This window comes from Brachyistius frenatus, unplaced genomic scaffold (genome assembly GCF_029030835.1).
Source record: "Brachyistius frenatus isolate BFR_SWC_R1_liver_20210118 unplaced genomic scaffold, ASM2903083v1 Contig_57, whole genome shotgun sequence".
Taxonomy (NCBI): domain Eukaryota; kingdom Metazoa; phylum Chordata; class Actinopteri; family Embiotocidae; genus Brachyistius; species Brachyistius frenatus.
The window spans coordinates 1,775,133-1,793,198 of record NW_027210656.1 but is presented as its reverse complement, the minus strand read 5'-3'; the positions used below and the strand labels follow the sequence as shown (position 1 = coordinate 1,793,198).

Sequence of the window (18,066 nt, the reverse complement as noted above, 5' to 3'; positions counted from 1 at the left end):
AAGCTCAGGTCTCACCCTGTGGACAGCTGCATTTCTCAAGGTGATTCACCTGGATAACCTTGAATCTGTAAGAAATCTGGTGTGATGCTTAGAGAAACACAGAACATGCCTTGATGACTGATCCTGCTGACATGTTGGGAAATTTAAATAATTAATTAAGTTGTTACTGTGCCATCCTTGCAAATTAGGTGCGACACTTCTCTCATATCAGAGACTGCAGCTAAATCCCACGTATCAATCCTGGTGCTGTATGATGACTGCGGGTCAGACATGTTCAGAGCAGGTTTTAATGAAAACTCAATTTGGTACCAAAATTAGCGCCAAACTTCCATAGTGCTGCCTGATCACTGTACCCAGAGCTGTAAAACACCTTCTTTGATGCCAGGAACTAACCAAATGGGTGCGAAAGCAAAAAAAATGATTTTCTGTCGAGGAAATCGGCATAATAACTGAGCTTAATTTAGTGCTGCCTTTGCGGCTGCAGGAAAATAGAGCCCTGAAAGTGCTGCACAAACTGTTGCAGCTTTAATTATGTCGAGGCTATTGTTGCAGCAACACCAGGAGTCACAGGAGGAGGAAGAAGGGTGGAGTCTAACCACAGACACTGAACATAGATTGCTTTCATAATTTGTATATCAGGACTGAGATGACGAACGGGGCAGCAGGGAAACTGATGTCACTTCAGATTCTTTGACATAGTGCAGGAAGGAGTCAGGGGTCTGTCTGTGTGGAAGGCAAAGGGCTGGCTGGAGGACAAACAGGCTGGGGAAAGTGTTTGTACATCTCCGAGGTAGGGCCATGTGGGGGCGATGGGATGGAAGTGTCTGGAGAGGCTGCAGGAAGAGAGACAGGGACAGGTTTATTAATCTGTTTATTCATTTGTAAATCAAGGGAAAGTAAGTGGCCTTGTGTGGACATTAGGTGGTGTAATAAGTGCAGTTTTTGTTTCCAAGTGAATGCATTCTGGCCAATACTTATTCATTCTGGTCATTCTGGTTAAAGCATTATTTATTACATTAAATGTTTTTTTCAGGATTTTATTTGATAAATTCCACTTAAGTTGATATGCACCTGGCATTTTTGTGACATTCCAGAGAGACAAATTGTACATCAACTTTGATGTTTCTTTGTGTGTGTCAGAGTGCTTGTCTTTGTGAATGTAGTTTGTGTTATTTGCATGCATGTTTCAGTGCGCTTGCTGCTGGTTCTCAGAATTGTCGGCAATCTTACCAATTTGTGGAGTGTGAACGACAGGCATGGTGCTAATGACCAGTGTGTGTCCAGTCACAGGGTCCTGGGCCAGCTGGGTGTGTGCTTGGTTGTGCAGGTGTGTGGCCTCTGATGTTAACCCTGAACACAAAACACAGTGACTCATAAGTCAACTTTAATAGAATAGTGCTGGAGCTGAATGCCATCCAATGACAGAAAGATGTTTGAGTAAGTTGAGTTCAAATGTTTTGACATGAGGGATTGTTTCATGACTTCATACAAAATAGCTGAGAAATCTATGTATGTAAACATCATATTGGAAACATCATGTAGTTTATTTTCCTTAATGGTTTGGTTTCAAAATGTTAAGCATAAATTGCATCTGTTTTTGTTGAACATTGACATTACTAAATATAATATCAGATAAGCAGTATATGAATAACAGGGGCTTTTGCTGTTAATGTTGTTATTTTCTATGTGTATAAGATTCACATTCCAACAAGACGTTGGAAAATAACACAGATGCAGCTCTTTCTCAACGCTGTCTTCTAAGCCAAGTTGTCATATTCTGCAGGGGTTATTTTAGCATGTGTGGCGAAACCTGCAAGACGTTTTTGGAGATGACTTTTTTGCTTTATACCCACACCTCATTTTAAGCCTGAGATGTCTGTCATAGCCCTCCTGAGTATATATTTGATGCATAGCTTTAACTTTCTTTATTTATACACATTTAGATATGTTTGCAGATGTCCCCAGCAGCATCTCACAGCCAGTTTGGTCTATTTCAGCTAATATATATATATATATATATATTTACCTGTTGTGTACAGCATATCTTGGAAAACTTTGCTGAGCATACTTTTCATTACCTACAATGCTTAACAATTCCACTGTTCACCACAAGTGTGTGTCCACTGGAAGTTCCGCTGAAGGTCACCCTATTTGTCTCTCTGCAGATTTACAAGCCCAGACATTGGCCAGTCTCACCTCCCAGCAGCATCTCGTGCAGCAGGTTGTCTATCTTGGCCAGGCCGCAGAGCTTAATGAACTGGAGCTGTTCGATCATCTGCCAGGTGATGCTCTGCAAGGTGGGCAGCAGGAGTAACAGCTCTCCAAAACGACCCCTGGAGTCATACTGACGGTCATTAATGTAGTCCTCTAGACTCATCTGAACCTGCGCACAAACAGGCACGAGACAGAGTCCTTATCAGGGTAAGCACACTGCACAGTTGTCCTTGTTGACTGATTTATTGATGTCAAATGTGTAAAACTGTAATGTGAGACACATAGTGAGGCTAAAATTGAGGTTATGCTTAAAATCAAGACCTAGATGTTGATCGTTTACACAGTTGAAAATTCGAATGAAATTTTTTGGAAGAGGCTGCAGTTTTAGAATGAGCTAGAAAGGTCAAATGGTTGACCTACCTGCAGGCGCATGGCCTTAATCTTCGAAGGGTCCCGCAAAGACTTTGCATCTGCAGATTGGAAGGCAAAGCATGGAAGAGATGGATGCATTAAAGTAGGGAGGGATGGAGGATGGGATTGAAGGACAGGACAGATCAGGGATCGAATTGAGGATATGAGTGGAATTGATGGATTGATTATGGTCAAACTGGGGCATGAAGGCAAAATGAGGGGATTTAGTGCAGGGGGAGGAGAAGAGGGGCACAGGTAAGAGAAGATGGGGGCAGGGATTATGGTCACACTGGGCCAAGGAGACATAAAGAGGGGATGGAAGGATTGGGATCTAACTACGAGCGGAAATGTGGCTAGGGCACGTTGGATACTTTGGGGAAAGATGGAACTGGACAAAAACATGACAATATCGGATATATTTACAAAATATATTGACGGCTATTTAACTATTTTCCCCTTGTTTTGTTTTTCTATCTTTTATTTCATTGTAACCCGAAACAGCTTCAAACAGCATTTAAAACGAGACACTTAACTTTTTTGCACGTGTTAATTCATTTAATTTGTTCCAGCCCAATCATCGCATCATGATACAGTATGTATTGCCAGGATTGTCACCAATAGCAATATACTAGAAAAAAAAAATCACTTAACCGAATGATCTTCCTCACTCTAATCGCAAGCAAAAAGCAGCCTTAATTTTCCTCTCTGAAAATCCCTGCTTTCCAAACTTTTCACTTGCTGTAACAAGCAGACAGATGTTTAGATTTTATATAATTGCAGTCAGCAATTCCAGGATAGAGAAGCAATGAGAACCAGTGAAGACTAAGATGGGTTTTTGTTTTTTTTGCATATACTAACAGTACCTCTCAAATTAAACAATAGTTGCTGGGTTAATGTGCTAAATGTTACTTCTTAGTTATTACCTGGGTCAAAAAAGACAATAGCCTTGAGAGCTGCGTACTCGTTGTCGTCTATTTGGATATCCTGGAAGGGCTGGACCAGCTCATGCAGCACTCTGTTGGCTACCCGACATATCTCAGGTTCAGGGCTGTTTCTGTTGATGACGCAGCCGTTACCTGTCAACACAGTAGGTAGAGTCAGTGGCAGTGTTGAGAGGAGTTGACAGGTACTGGAAAGGTATGTGGGTGTGTACGAGGTGGGACGCTGGTGTGTGCTTGTGGGGGAGAGTAAGGGGAGGTTGTTGTAGCCTTGAGAGAAAGATACGTTTAATCTTGTCGACTTTTATTTGTCCTATTTAAAGATTTCAGTCAAGGCTGTGTGGGGGAAGGTCCTTAAGACGTATGGTCATAAAAAAACTATGCTTGAGTGTTTGGAGTTGACAAATCTGCTTTACAGTATAATGTTGGTACATGTCCCAGTAATGAGTAATGCCATTTACGAGACCCTTTTGAAGTCACACAGAAACAGAAAGGTTTTGTTAATCATTGTCAGCCTTCACACTCCAGTGCTGAGCCACTTGATTACACCGCACATAAACAAGACGCCATTCTAATGGTCAGTTTCTACCTAAAAGCAGGAAGTCCTTGAATGGCATTGACCTTCTGGCAACCCCGAGCAAGAGGTGTTCACCTGCGTGAGCCCTGAGCAAGCTCACCTGTGGACGGACACACACACACACACACACACACACACACACACACACACACACACACACACACACACACACACACACACACACACACACACACACACACACACACACACACAAAGTTAAACAAAGAACACAAACAATGTACCGATGCCATCTTTTCACGCTTACTTACATCGCACAAATGCCATACTTGTTTTGTAGTATTTAATAGTCTCTGTAAGCTAATTCATTTCTTTAAATATTCATTATCTCCAGGTGTATTTATAAGTTGGTTCTTTTTCAAATCAAACAGACTCACTCACTCGCTCTCACACCTACAGAGGCTGAACACGACCAACATGTTACCTGGTCATCCAGTGGCAGTTCTCCAAAGGCAGGAATATATTTGGCCCATTCCACCAACACCAATAACTGCTGTCTCATCGAATCACATAAATCCCCGACAGTGGCCGACTTCTGCTCTGATATGTCTGTTATTCCGACTGGAGCGGCGATCTGCAGGTGAAGAGAGTGAAAAAAATATGCTCATTTCTGTGAGCGACTGCAGTTTAGTCGCGCATTGCGTGTCTGCTAAGGAGGCTAACATCAGCTCACATACAGACACACACTAGTGTTAGAATAAGAAATTCATAAGAGGGTTCATCACCTGTTGGGACAATGATTCAGCTTGGGCCAAAATAGTAATGGGTGGTAGGTCTTGGGAGTCGGGGATACTTCTTCGGGAGCTGATCCGATCTCTCTCGTTCTGTACAGCTAAGATAAAACAGTTAAAGTTAGGATGATAAATCAAAAGGAACAGGAAGAAGACAGGACCATTTGCATTCATTATAAAAGTCAGCTCACTTTCAAATGGGAATAACCATGTGTTTTTAAGAAGTCACTTAAATTGGTTTTCATCAGTGTCAAGAGTTGAGGAGGAGGGGGTTTTGGTGACAACTGGGAAGTTAATATGTAGGAAAATAGCCACACAGGCTGGCATCAGCAAGAGGAGTAAAACGTTAACTAGTTGCAATCCAGAACAACATGTTTGAATAACACATGATTAGGTGTCATAAAACTCTGTTCCAAGGTTATACCCCTCATAAATATACACACACACACGAAGTAATCAGCTGTTTTATGACTATACCAATTTCAACCATCTTGAAGCAGCTTTCAGATTCTCCAAACAGTCTTTCCTTCACTGACACTTGTTTTAAACCTGTGCTGTCTCTCAGTGGTAAAAATGAACGTACACTACTAAATCGTTTTGGTTCTAAATTAACTTTTAGTACAGTTTGACTATTAAATATATATATATATATATATATTTTTTTTTTTTTTGCTGATTAGGTAACAATTTAGAGTTCTCGACTTTCTGTCTTATTGGAGGGAGGTTTTCCTACCTTCTTTCTTCATGCCAGCTCTGAAGCATTTGTTGAGTCTGCAGAACCGACACTGGTTCCTCTTATCTTTGTCCACAACGCACTGTCTGCTGAACCTTCATTCACAATGATATACGTAGCTTTACAGATAAGTAGCACATAAGTAGCTTTACTGTAGCATACCATAATGTCATAAGAAATGCCACATGAAAAAGTACAAAACAGTAAGATGTCATAAGGGAGCACATGTATAAAAGCATGTTTATGTGCACACTAATGCATGTACACTATGTAAACTGTCTCATCATTTCCATGCACCCACACATTTAACATTACTCTTGCAAGGTAAATGTCAACCATGTGTACAGTATCTCTCTTTAGTGAACATTATGTATACAGTATCTTTAGATGTGTATATGTCTGTTTGTTTATGCATGTTTTGTTTGTTTGCTGTTTGTGTTTATGTGTGCTCAAACAGTGTATCTTTCTGGTGTACCTGCAGGTGTAGACGTGGCTCTTGCGTATGGAGCGTCTGAAGAAGCCTTTACAACCATCACAGCTGGAGGCTCCGTAGTGTTTCCCTGTGGCCTTGTCTCCGCAGATGGCACAGTTACTGCTGACCCCATCAGGACCAGGAATGCTCAGCTCTGTCGGCATGCTCTCTGAAACACAGAAAAACAATGACACAGGTAAATGTACATGCATGGGCACACACATACATGCGCAAGGACACTCTCGTACATCTTTATATTATGACATTGGCAAAGTTACAACCCACTAAATAGCAGCAATGTATAATACATAAAGATAGCATCTTTCCATCTTTTGACTCATTTCAATGTTCTTAGGTCAGTACTTTAGTGTGCTATATAATACATGGCTGCCTGTTGCAATGTCTTTTTTATATAGTACCTCTGGAGGCATGACAAAGCACGAAAATGTTCATACAAATAGTTGCTTTAATTATCCTGTGCATGAAGTCTACTCCTGAAATAATACGATCTTTACATGTTTTCAAATTTAATTCAATGTTATTTATATATCGTCAAAACACAACATAGGCCATCCCACTGGACTTTACATAGTAAGGTCGAGACCTCATGGTATAACAGAAAGAAACCCAACAATTCCCACATGAGCACTCTGCGATAGTGTGGAGGAAGAGCTCCCTTTTAATAGAAAGGTGAGAAAAAAGAACAGCATAGAGACAACAAACAATCAGCAATGGGAAAATAGGTGGTAATTGCAGACCAGACACATGCAGCTCCGGGGCCCAAGCTGAATTTCCCTAAATGTTCCTTATTACTATAATTTGTCTTAAACTGACAATAGCCACTTTTAACAGTTATACCCAGATCATAGTTGCTCAGAACAAAAACTGGAAGATTAATTCTTGTCTGAGGTAAATCTAATTCAAACAGTTATTAGACGAATATTATAATAATTGAAGGAATATTATCGAAGAAAAAACATTAGTACTAAATCTAAACAAGTAAATATGTTCTTTTTATATTACATGGAAATCAGGAAAAACAACAGTGTCGGTTCAATAACCAACAATATCAAACATTATTGTTTTTTATTTTTGACTGCCTTCTCTTTATTGTCCTCATCATTATAATCACAATCATTATCACCGGCAGCAGCAATGTTACTGTAACAGAAATATTTATTGTTCAACTGAAGCCTACACAACAGGACACAACACGATCATATTGAAAATGTAAGCGCTCAAAATGCATAAACACATACGTTCAGATCCCTCAGTCTCACCCCAGGCAGCACCAATGTGAGATGAGTCAATGTTTGACTAACTTTCCGTTCACATGCTGAGGAGACATCGGTGTATCACTGAAATGTGTGCTTGCCCTTCAGTAAAATATCTTTATGACACATACCTGCAATTCTTGCACAAACAGTTTTATTTAACGTTCTGATTTCCTCCCATTGCACCCTGGACCCAGCCCTTCTCTTTCCCTCACAGCCAGACTTCCTCTTACACACATGTACATATATACAAGCAATAGGCAAATGGAATTTATTTCTCATGGTTGCTGTTAACTGGCAACTGGATACACGCACTATTGGCCAATATTAAAATGCCACAAGTTTCCCACCATCACTTAAAATATGCAAATGAAGCAAGTTATATAAAAAAACAAGTGTCCCCTTCCTGTACAAAGCAACTTATTTGCCTTCAGCTACTCTCACTTTACTTCATTAGTGAAAGTCAAGTCTTACAAACCACTAACCACTCCTCCACATCCAGTCCTGAGGCTGATGACCCCATGCCAAGACCTTCTCCTTATGAGATGTTAATGCAGAAGCAACAGATTTGTAAATACACATCATTACCAGGCTCTTCTCCTTTCTCTGTCCACATAAAGCAATGCTGCAGGTGTTATTGTGGCAAATGCCTGTCCATTTATCTGTGTATCAGTGCTTATAAAGGAATGTGTGTGTGTGGATCTGTTTTATCTATACACTGCCATAACTTACGCAAGTGAGCCCATTATAACATGCATGCTGAAATACAAATAAATTGGCCAATTATGTGTCTGTATGTGCATGTTGTGTTTGTGGGTGCCTATTCATGCACACACACTTACCTCCTCCTCCATAAAGCACCACTGCATTCTCAAAGCCCAGAGTGCTGTATGAGGGATCCAGGCCTTCATAGTAGTTGGCTACTTCCATATCTAACAGAGATTTACTCTGAGGAGCAGGAGGATACTTCATTCCTGTTTCAACCCTCTCTTCTCTTCTCTTCTCTTCTCTTCTCTTCTCTTCTCTTCTCTTCTCTTCTCTTCTCTTCTCTTCTCTTCTCTTCTCTTCTCTTCTCTTCTCTTCTCTTCTCTTCTCTTCTCTTCTCTTCTCTTCTCTTCTCTTCTCTTCTCTTCTCTTCTCAGTTCACTCTAAAGTCACCCTGTCTCTTTTATTTCTATGCTCCTCTCTCTGTATCATCTCCTTCTTACAGACATGACAAGGGAGATCCCGAGCATGGGGGATCTATAATCCAATCTGATTGGGGCTTGAACAAGGAGAGGGGAGGAGCTGGGGCTAAGACTTCTCATCTTTTTATACCTTACTTATCTTTCCTTCTTGTTCACACTTATCACAGGAAAGAATAGATAGTAAAGGAGATACAGTATTTACCATATTTTCTCTTTCTCTGTACCTCTCTTTTACACCATGTGAGACTTTATGTATAAGTGTATGAGCTTGTGTTTGTTGCATGTTGCTTGTTGCATGTATCTGCATTCACGATAGGGTTTTGATATTACAGACACATATATTTATGAGTGTGTGTGTGTGTGTGTGTGTGTGTGTGTGTGTGTGTGTGTGTGTGTGTGTGTGTGTGTGTGTGTGTGTGTGTGTGTGTGTGTGTGTGTGTGTGTGTGTGTGTGTGGGTCCTTCCCAGGTTTCCTAATCTAATCAATAGTGGAGTAATAGCACCACCACCTCAGCAGAAATAAACTATAAAGGCACAAACACTGATAACATCCATGAACTCTTCTCACAAACACACTCTTTGGGTTTACATCCAGTCCGCCCTTTATTACTGTACATATTACATATTTACTGACCACCTCCTGTTGAAAATCCAGTGTTTTTATTTATATTTAAGATTGTAAAACTTTCCAACAGCATCATTTTTAAATAGTTTATTGTGGGTTTAATTTTAAAACATGGATGGATCGCAGTTTAATTTTTACTGTTTATGATCTCATAACTGTGAATTACAACATTTCTACAGCTTGAGATTGATAAGAATTGGCTGATAAACTGGCTGATAAACTTATAGCATCTTTGTTTTTCCCTTCAGGACACTTCTTTCAGCTGTCATACTAATGTAAAAATAGACCAAATTCCGTGTGTGGAAGAGAGGTAGACTTCAAAAGTCAAAAATAAAAGTTAAAGAGTTGTCAGCAAGCTCCTTTTCCTCCTCGTTTGAGTGCAGGGATGTTATAAACACCCTCTAAATTACCACCATGGCATAAACCAGTTAAAATGTCCTTACCACACCCATTTTACATCGGGGGTTGCATTGCACTAAATCTTATTGTTTGTAATCAGTTTGGGGAATTGTGCTAGAGAAGGCCATAAATGATAAGAGGCAGTATTATGGGAGATTTGATGCCCTACATCAGTAATGAGTGGGCCAATCAGAGAAGCACAGAGTAGCTCTGTGAGTACACATGAGGATAACATATTTGTCACTTTAGGCACCGTACATCAGAATGCTCATTATCACAGACTACTGACTGAAAAGAAAAAGCTATTAGTGTTTGATCACAAGCTAATAACATATATATTAGTAAATAATGAAGGCTGGAATAAAAGGGTTAAGAAAGACAAGTAAGACAGAGAGAGGGAGAAGTGATAGAGAGAATACATTTTAACCAGGCTATATATGGTCAGGCATCCTGACTCATCAAGTTTGTGTAGAGTGGAGAAGAATTTACTCTTTACAATCACCTCAAAATTTAAGCTGCAGCAGCATTAAAGTCGAATTAGAGATTGTGATATAGACTTGTAAGTATGAAGACATATGGGATCAATGAGGGTAGTTTTTTAAGAGGCTATAATGTGACAAAGTTCATTGTGCTTTTAGCCATCTAGACAAACACAATATCAGAAAAAAAGAATTCAATATTCACTGAAAAGTAAAACATTGTCCTCCATAGCGTCTTATGAACAGGCTAAAAGCTCTAAAAAGCTCTTTTTAGCCTCACCCTCCACTCTTATGTGCAAGGACAACAAGCATAGCGATACAAATCTTTTCTGTTCTACATCTCGAATACTTAACAAAGCCTAAGTGACACCTGGGTGAAATTAGAATATTACAAACAGTGAAGTTCAGCTTCTCATGTTCTCTTAGATTGTTAATTTTATTTAACTCACATATGTACTGAAAACATATCCAACCTCTTGTCAAAGCCATAACATAAAAGCTAAATTACTCTAAAATTAGTGACTAAATGTGAATAAAATTCTAAAACGATTTTTGATGCACTCGTAAAAAATAGTTAAAATAATAAACAGCATTATGGTTTCTTCCAGGACATGACTGAGAAAACTTGCAACTGCCTAGCAACGAAAAGCTCTCTGCAGCCATAAAACCCAGTGCTGAGAGGCTATCTCTGTGTGAACTGGCCATAATACTGTCTCCTTTATTTAGACTGGAGGTTTTAATAGTCTGAGATGATGATTAGCCACCCAACTCACTCTGGTAATCCCCTACTTTCTGATACCTGGACGACAGCAAACCACTGCTATGATATTATTTGTGGATAAAAACATGAAATACAGAATCAACACTTTACAGTCGGGAGTTTACTCGAATTTCAGAGTAATAAACAGGCTCAGAAAACTTTCAATTTCCCCATGTGTCTTTGGACTGTAAACAATATAAATAGGGTTAACATGATTAAAATGTGAGGCACTCCAGTGCTAAGTCACTACATCCTCAAAACCAACTCTCTGAATGTCTCAGCAAAACTTCACTACGACAGGAACTAACTTACTTGAGGTGTGTTGTTTGGATTGTATTTTATTGAACTAGTGTCTTTTGTTTTGTGTATTGTGTCCATTGCATATTCTATTTATTTAGCAGAATTGGCCAAAGCTAGAAGTAGTCTGAAAGATCTTAAAAGGAACTAATTAACTAAAGCTAAAATACGTAGTGGAGTACAAAGTACAATATTTGCCTCTAAAATGTTGTAGAGGGTGTGTATATATATATATATATATATATGTAAATACTTAATTTGTACTTAAGAACAGAACTTAGTCATGTAGGCTACTTACATTCCACTACGGGCCAGAAGTGTAACATGCACATTGACAAAAAGGGCTGGCAGGAATAAAAAAAAGTTTGAGCCTCTTTCAACTGAAGGCGTGGATGTCATTTCCCTGTTACAGTGATTACAGAAATGATATAATTTTAACTGGACATTATTTAAATCATATGACTGGATACATTTTTTTTGTGGTAGTATCAGTAGTAGTGTATCAGAGGAGAAAAACATAATTTGAATGGATTATAACCTTCCTGCTTGGCAACGTATTGCTTGTGTTACCCATTATGTCCTTGTGCAGATGAAATAGGTTATCACATAATCTTTACAGCACAGCAATGCGTGACAAAGTGAGTCTTTCTTATCTGTTTTCAGAAAAAGCTGCCTGCAGACTAAGAAGTGAACTCTGGTTACAAGACATATAGCAGCAGCTACAGTGTGTGTGAATGAGTCCCACCATTACCACCAAAATACAAAAGCACGTGATGTAGAACAAGTTTGAAAACTTCCTCAAAAAAATGCTAAAAGGAAAGTCTCATGTCCTGAACAGAAGCAACAACACATTTTAACATTCAAACTCCTCTTATTCCAATCCAATTTATTTTGTATTTCAATGGCATAGGCTGAACAAGAAAAGTTAGACTTACCTTTGTTTCTGCTTCCGCCTGGGACGTGCATTTGTCCCCATGCACCGCTGTACTCCGATAGTGAGCGGCCCTCCGTGTGCCTTTTGCCTAAATGACACTGAACATGGGAAAATGGTGAAAAGTGTTCGACAACATTAAAAAAGGGAAGGCTAGAGAGCTGAGCGGCCTATAATTCATGTAGCGACACATTGGATGGCGCCAACATAGCCCTGTCATTAGATCGATTTACTAAACAAACTCAAACTAGGGTGGGGATGTTAAACAGTAACCCAGCGCCATAAAAACTAAAAGGGAAAGATCACCAGGTGTGTGTGTGTGTGTGTGTGTGTGTGTGTGTGTGTGTGTGTGTGTGTGTGTGTGTGTGTGTGTGTGTGTGTGTGTGTGTGTGTGTGTGTGTGTGTGTGTGTGTGTGTGTGTGTGTATCACGCAGGGCCTCTAACACCCTCTCTGAGGGCAGAGGGTTGGGAGATCCAAGAGGTTTGAGGTAATGTTTCACAAAATAATGAGAGAAGAGTAATGGTTTTAGATATTTATTTCTCTTCTCACCTATAACGCCAAACACTTGAGCTATGTACACAGTGGTAAAGTGTTAGCAAATACAGTCAAATATGTTTATTCATTTCCACTCACATGCCTTTCACGTGAAATTACTAGATGAAAAATTAGCCTGAACCTCCAATTTCCTAATCTAACATCTACAAATTTCAAGCTTGAAGCCTGTGTAGTATAAACACACACCAGCAGATGGCAAGAGTCGATTCATTCTGAGTTTAAAGAAAGCGCTAGGGATATCTTTGATCTTTCTGTCTTAAGAAAATTACCAAAACAGGATATTGTACAAACAAAAATACAAATAAATACAAAATACAAATAAATGGTGATGACATAAGTTCCAAAAAAGATGAATAAAAAGGCACTAATTATTGTTCTTAGAGGATTTTAAAGCAATATTTTAACTCGTCTCTATTAATAAAACAGCATCAAAAAATGTACAGGCAATCAAGAACAATAAAGTCATATGAAGTAACCCACTCACCCCCACCCCACACACACATTCACACACACGCTGCCCTGAAATTGGGTCGTGTTTACCCGTGTTCACGAGAAAAGTCTGCATGAAGCCTCTTGAGGTATTCACAACCATGGACCTCAGAAATCTTCTGAAGGTTTTGAGTTTAGGACTTGTGACATGTTGTGTGACATTTTCAGAAATGGCAAAGGCCATGTAATGGAATTTTTCATCAAATGGTGAGTTAATATAGGCTATTGTAATTTTTTTGTATCGAGTTTTTCTAAATGATTTACTGTTGATGTTCCCAACGGCCTGATCTTCCTCCTCTGTCATCATGCCTTTGCATTTCCTACATTACTTTACCCATCTACGAGCTTGCTAAATTGTTAGCCTCTGTGGATCGTTGCCCAACAGCAGTGTCCTCACAACTTCGATACATGATGGTGAAAGTGTACCGTGCTCACAACTTCCCATGTAATAACCCCAAGCTCACAAGTTTCATTTGAAGGCAGCAACACACAAACACACACACTCTTTGTACCAACAATTTTCAAATAGCCCTTCCTGAGAAGCATATGTTGCAGGTTCTCCTCCCCAAGAAAGTGAGCATGTCCAAACAATTAAAAGTGGTCAGACTCAGAAACACCTCGTTGATGTTCTGCAGTTCAATGTCCTCCAAGTAAAACAGACGGAAAACGTGGTAGGGAATGAAGCAGACCACCATGATTAGAGCAAAGCACAGGCTCTTCAGCTGAGCCGCGAAGTCCTGCTGAGAGGTGCATCCCTGGCGATGCTTCCGGTATAAAACCCATAGAACAATGGCTTGAAGGGCTGTCAACACGATGGATATCAATATAATCAAGATGCTGGTGATGTAGTTGAAGACCTTGGTGGACTCTATGCTCTTTCCAAAATCGAAGCAACGTAGAGTGCCGTTTATTTTTGGTCCCTCTTTTTTTTTGCCATAGATAAAATAGATGATACAAGGGACTATGACAATCACAGCAATCCAAACCAAAGCACTGGCAAGGAGAGCATGATTCCTCCGGAAAGATACCACTGGCTCTGCTTTGTGGTAGAATGTCAACAGGCGGGTGATGAGGATGATCACATAGAGGATAAAAGACATGTACATGTGGATGTGGATCATGCTGCTGACCATTTTACACCACTCATGGCTCAGCTTCCATTCATGACCCGCGTAGTAGTAAATTCTAAAGGGCACCGTGAGGAGAAAGATGAAGTGAGCAAAGATCAGGTTGAGTACGGCGATGGAGGTGGCGGAAGTTGTGCTGGATTTCATGATGTGCATCATCAGGCTCAGGCTAATGGTACCGCAGATCAGAACCACAGAGTAGATGGCCAGGAGGGGTGTGTGGTAGTCATCAGCGCTTTTATTTGATGAATTTGTGGTGTTGAGTAAGGAGCTTGTGGTCATCATGAAACTTATGGTTGTAGATAGTGTGCTCTGTGCTCCTGTGGAAGCCATCTTAAACAGAGAAAGAAAGGAAAGGGGAGGAATTGACACATAGAGATGGAAAGAATCAGTTAGTAAATAGGTCATTCCTGTGTCTAAAACTGCATACTTCCCTTTGTACTCTTACATGTTAGTATACTTTCTAGTGTAGTACGTGAATTTTGACAGGTTACTGTTGTCTCAAATTGATCACTGCCGTTCTGCACTTACTGGAAATGACAGTTACATTTGAATACATCACCTGCCTACATATCTGCAGCTTTATATGAATGTGTTTTCATGCTCTTTCATGGCTTCTGTCCAACAACAGTATAGTGTCATTTAGTGAAAAATAAATACTTTTGTGTGGACATGAAACTGTATTTGAATAAGGCTGGACTCTGCAACAAGTGCGGCTTCTCAAGTCAGAAATTAGTTTGGTGGGTCCTTCCTTTTCACTACATAGCCACAATGGCTACCGTTTAGAGTGACAAGTGTCCCGTGTTTCACACTCAGTTTGTGCACTGGTACCAGTACACCATCTAGGTTCTTATAGTACACTGCATGTTTCCATACTTGACATTGAAAATGCACATTTTCACTCAAAATAGTAAGTGTAAGTACACAAGTATGCAATTTCAGTTGAAGCCCAAGGCATGGTAAAAGACAGATTTAACAGAAATAGATAGAAGATAGAGAAAATATGTCAGTAAACTTATTCTCAGGCCTTAGAGACCCCGCATTATATTTACCTCTTTTACGTCCTTTACTGATGTCACAGTTTGTGTTTTGTCATATTCAACTTCATAATCCAAATTGAGACATTGCCCAGAATAAAATTGTACTCTGACATGCTGCTTTGGATGTTTTCAGGAAATAAAACTAAAACTAAACAGCCACATAACAAACCAATAACCACAGGAAGAAAACTGCTGTATTGGAAGGGTTAAGAAATAAAGTTATTGTTACTCACGGCCGCAGCAGTCAAGAGAAAAACGCTGCAATGGAAATAGTACGACTAAATAATTCAAAATCCAAACCAGAGAGTTTACTCATAAACTTACTTACCTTTTAGTCAAAGTAGAACTAGCTGCCGAGTGCTCTTATGTGCCAAAATAAAGTATGAAAGAATGTGCCTATCCTTTACATAATATCACACCAGCTCCATCAAAGCAATAGCTCGGTTTTGACAATGTTGGTGAGCATGAGGGGTGTATCTAAGAAATAAATGTGTGTCTGTTCCTGCTTGGTGGCGTGTGTGTGTATGCTTGTGTGTGTATGTGTTCATGGCCGAATGTGTGCCAACTCTCAGTAGAAGAGGAGGATATGAAAAATAGCTGTATGTGTGTGCGTTGTCAGAAACCACCGGACACTTTTGCATATCTGTCTGTGCTCTGTCAGAAACAGGAGGTGACTGCAAATGTGAGCACAACCACACAGCTGGTTGCTTCCTTTTTTCTGGTCACCCGTTTACTCACTCTGACTGTTTGCAATATACAATGAAACATAGGTCATTTAAATGTGATGAGGTCCTGTAAGATGAATCACTTATAGATTCCTTAACCAGAGGAACATAGAAAAAGGATGTTTGGGTGCAATACGGAAGTAATGATGTACTGTCACAAATTATCTTTTGTACTTTCCCCATTTTGATATCAGAGGACTAAACAGTATTTTTTTGTAATAATGAAGTGCCATACCATTACAGCATCTGCTTTTCTAGAAAGACAAATGTTGCACATTTGATGGATGTAAATTATGCTACTTAATTTTAGCATTGGATTCCAAAGATGTTGTGCTTTTTACTTGAATAACCAAATTCATTAATATATTTTATCTCTTGTAATGTGAGTCTCAATAAACCAACCCCAGGTAGTATAAACTCCATGCATGCAAACCTCCTATTCAGTTGACTGTTATACTATCTACTTAAAGGATTGGCTACTTGAAAAGAGAAGAAGTGAATCAGGATGTGGTGATACAGGCTGTGATGTTGACAGATGTGTAAACAGCATGCATAGCAGATATACACTGCAACTCAAGTTGAACAAATGTGAACAGAAAAACACTTCACTGAATTTCCCAACTCATTTCAAGCCCCCATGCAATCACCCTAACCCTTAATATTTTTTGTTAAGTCTTGTGACCGTCCCATTGTTGAAAAAGCTATTTCTTCATGTCATGTTTAAGTATACCACCATGTAAACACTGTTTCAAAGAGGATCAAATGTTTGCTTGTTTAAATATGTCAAAAAAGTCAACAGTGGGACAGTCACATGACTTAACAAAAATATGAATCGACGTAACATTATTGTGTAGAAAACGTAGGTCCACCTTCAGCAGATTGTATTACGCCTGTTGGCACAGATAACTTCTTGTAGGCATGTGTTGCATATTATGCACCAATCGCTGATATCATCTTGCTGTAATATGTAACCACTCATCTATAAAAAAAATATTTTAGCTGCAAGATGTTTGGACGCTTTCTTACATGTATTGTTTGTGACACATCCCGCACAACTTTTCAATGGGATCCAAATGTGCTTTTTTTTTTCCCTCTTGATGTGGCCATTGGATAATGCTCCATTTACTTCTTCTTTTTGAGACATTCCTTGGTGGATTTAGTAATGTGCTTAGGATCCTTGTCCTCTTGAAAGATCCAGTTCTGGTTAAATTTCAACTTTCGGACAGATGGCCACACAGCATTTCACAGTTGTTACAAGGTTCTGCTTCTGAAAGTTGTCTTTGGTTTGCACTAAAGATGTCTGCTGTTACTGTGACCAAACAACTCTAACTTTGATTTGTCTGTCGAGAGCACATTATTACTAAAGGCCTGGTCTTCGCCTATGTTAAATGGCAAACTGTAGTACTGCTCTCATGGACTGTGACACATCTTCTATGCAGGTCAAATTTATGCAGTCTGTTTTTGATTGTAGAAGCATGCACCTTGGCAGAAACATTTGCAAGAGTTACTGCAGATTCTGTGATGAAATGTTAGTGTTGAAACTTCTGCTCTTGGATTGAATTTGCCGTGGTGGCTAATCCTGGAAAAACTGACAGTTGTCAGAAATCTACTTCATGTGTAGATGCTTTTCCTCACAGTGGAATAATTCATTTTGAATAATGTGTAAATCTTCTTTTAATCCCTTGCGGGAGTCACAGGAACCCACAACCTTTTTTCTGAGGGCCTTTGGGAACTCTTTAGATCTTGGCATGATGACACCCCTCACTCAAAAAACAAAGAGAACAGCAGTCCCTCAATGTGTGAGGTTTAAATAAGACTCCTTATGAGGTTCTAATCATTGACACCTCATCTGGAAACCCTGAGACTAATTTGAATGATTTTATGGTGTGATAAATGTGTACGTCCTTTTCTCATGTGACTAATCAGTTTTTTTTTAAGTTATGAAAATGACTGTAAAGTGTCATTTCATTTGTTGTAGTATGTCAACTTTATTAAGATGTAGGCACCGTTTCAAAGAGGATCAAATATTTGCTTACGGTAAAAGTCAATTTCCATGGGATGTACTTAATTTCTTTACATGACAT

At 39.4% G+C, this 18,066-nt stretch overlaps 2 protein-coding genes across 4 annotated transcripts; both read right to left on the bottom strand.

Annotated features, from left to right (window-relative positions):
- Positions 1–653: 653 nt before the first annotated feature.
- On the bottom strand, positions 654–8,387 carry hnf4g (hepatocyte nuclear factor 4, gamma). Of its 2 annotated transcripts, none has more exons than XM_069705561.1 (11): positions 8,207–8,387; positions 6,098–6,259; positions 5,623–5,717; positions 4,884–4,990; positions 4,583–4,732; positions 4,153–4,240; positions 3,549–3,701; positions 2,635–2,684; positions 2,197–2,383; positions 1,231–1,350; positions 654–833 (listed from the first exon to the last, which is right to left on the bottom strand). In XM_069705561.1, the coding sequence occupies exons 1-11, from the start codon at positions 8,338–8,340 to the stop codon at positions 712–714; spliced, it is 1,368 nt and encodes a 455-aa protein (XP_069561662.1). In that variant the 5' UTR covers positions 8,341–8,387; the 3' UTR covers positions 654–711. The 2 variants fall into 2 exon arrangements, with proteins under 2 accessions (XP_069561662.1, XP_069561661.1); XM_069705560.1 differs by having other exon boundaries at positions 6,098–6,263; positions 8,211–8,387.
- Positions 8,388–12,576: 4,189 nt separating this feature from the next.
- gpr141 (G protein-coupled receptor 141) lies at positions 12,577–15,872 on the bottom strand. Of its 2 annotated transcripts, none has more exons than XM_069705564.1 (2): positions 15,586–15,872; positions 12,577–14,550 (listed from the first exon to the last, which is right to left on the bottom strand). In XM_069705564.1, exon 2 carries the CDS (start codon positions 14,548–14,550, stop codon positions 13,612–13,614), a length of 939 nt encoding a protein of 312 aa, XP_069561665.1. In that variant the 5' UTR covers positions 15,586–15,872; the 3' UTR covers positions 12,577–13,611. The 2 variants fall into 2 exon arrangements, with proteins under 2 accessions (XP_069561665.1, XP_069561666.1); XM_069705565.1 differs by lacking the exon at positions 15,586–15,872 and adding an exon at positions 15,270–15,309.
- Positions 15,873–18,066: the final 2,194 nt, after the last annotated feature.

What these genes read in the sequence shown, in the direction of transcription:
- gpr141 (XM_069705564.1), bottom strand. Translation starts at nt 14,550, where the DNA reads ATGGCTTCCACAGGAGCACAGAGCACACTATCTACAACCATAAGTTTC.
- hnf4g (XM_069705561.1), bottom strand. Translation starts at nt 8,340, where the DNA reads ATGAAGTATCCTCCTGCTCCTCAGAGTAAATCTCTGTTAGATATGGAA. An exon ending in AGCTGGCATGAAGAAAGAAG is followed by an intron (nt 4,991 to 5,622) that starts GTAGGAAAACCT and finishes GTTTTATCTTAG; the next exon opens with CTGTACAGAACGAGAGAGAT. An exon ending in CAAGGACTTCCTGCTTTTAG is followed by an intron (nt 3,702 to 4,152) that starts GTAGAAACTGAC and finishes CTGTGTTGACAG; the next exon opens with GTAACGGCTGCGTCATCAAC.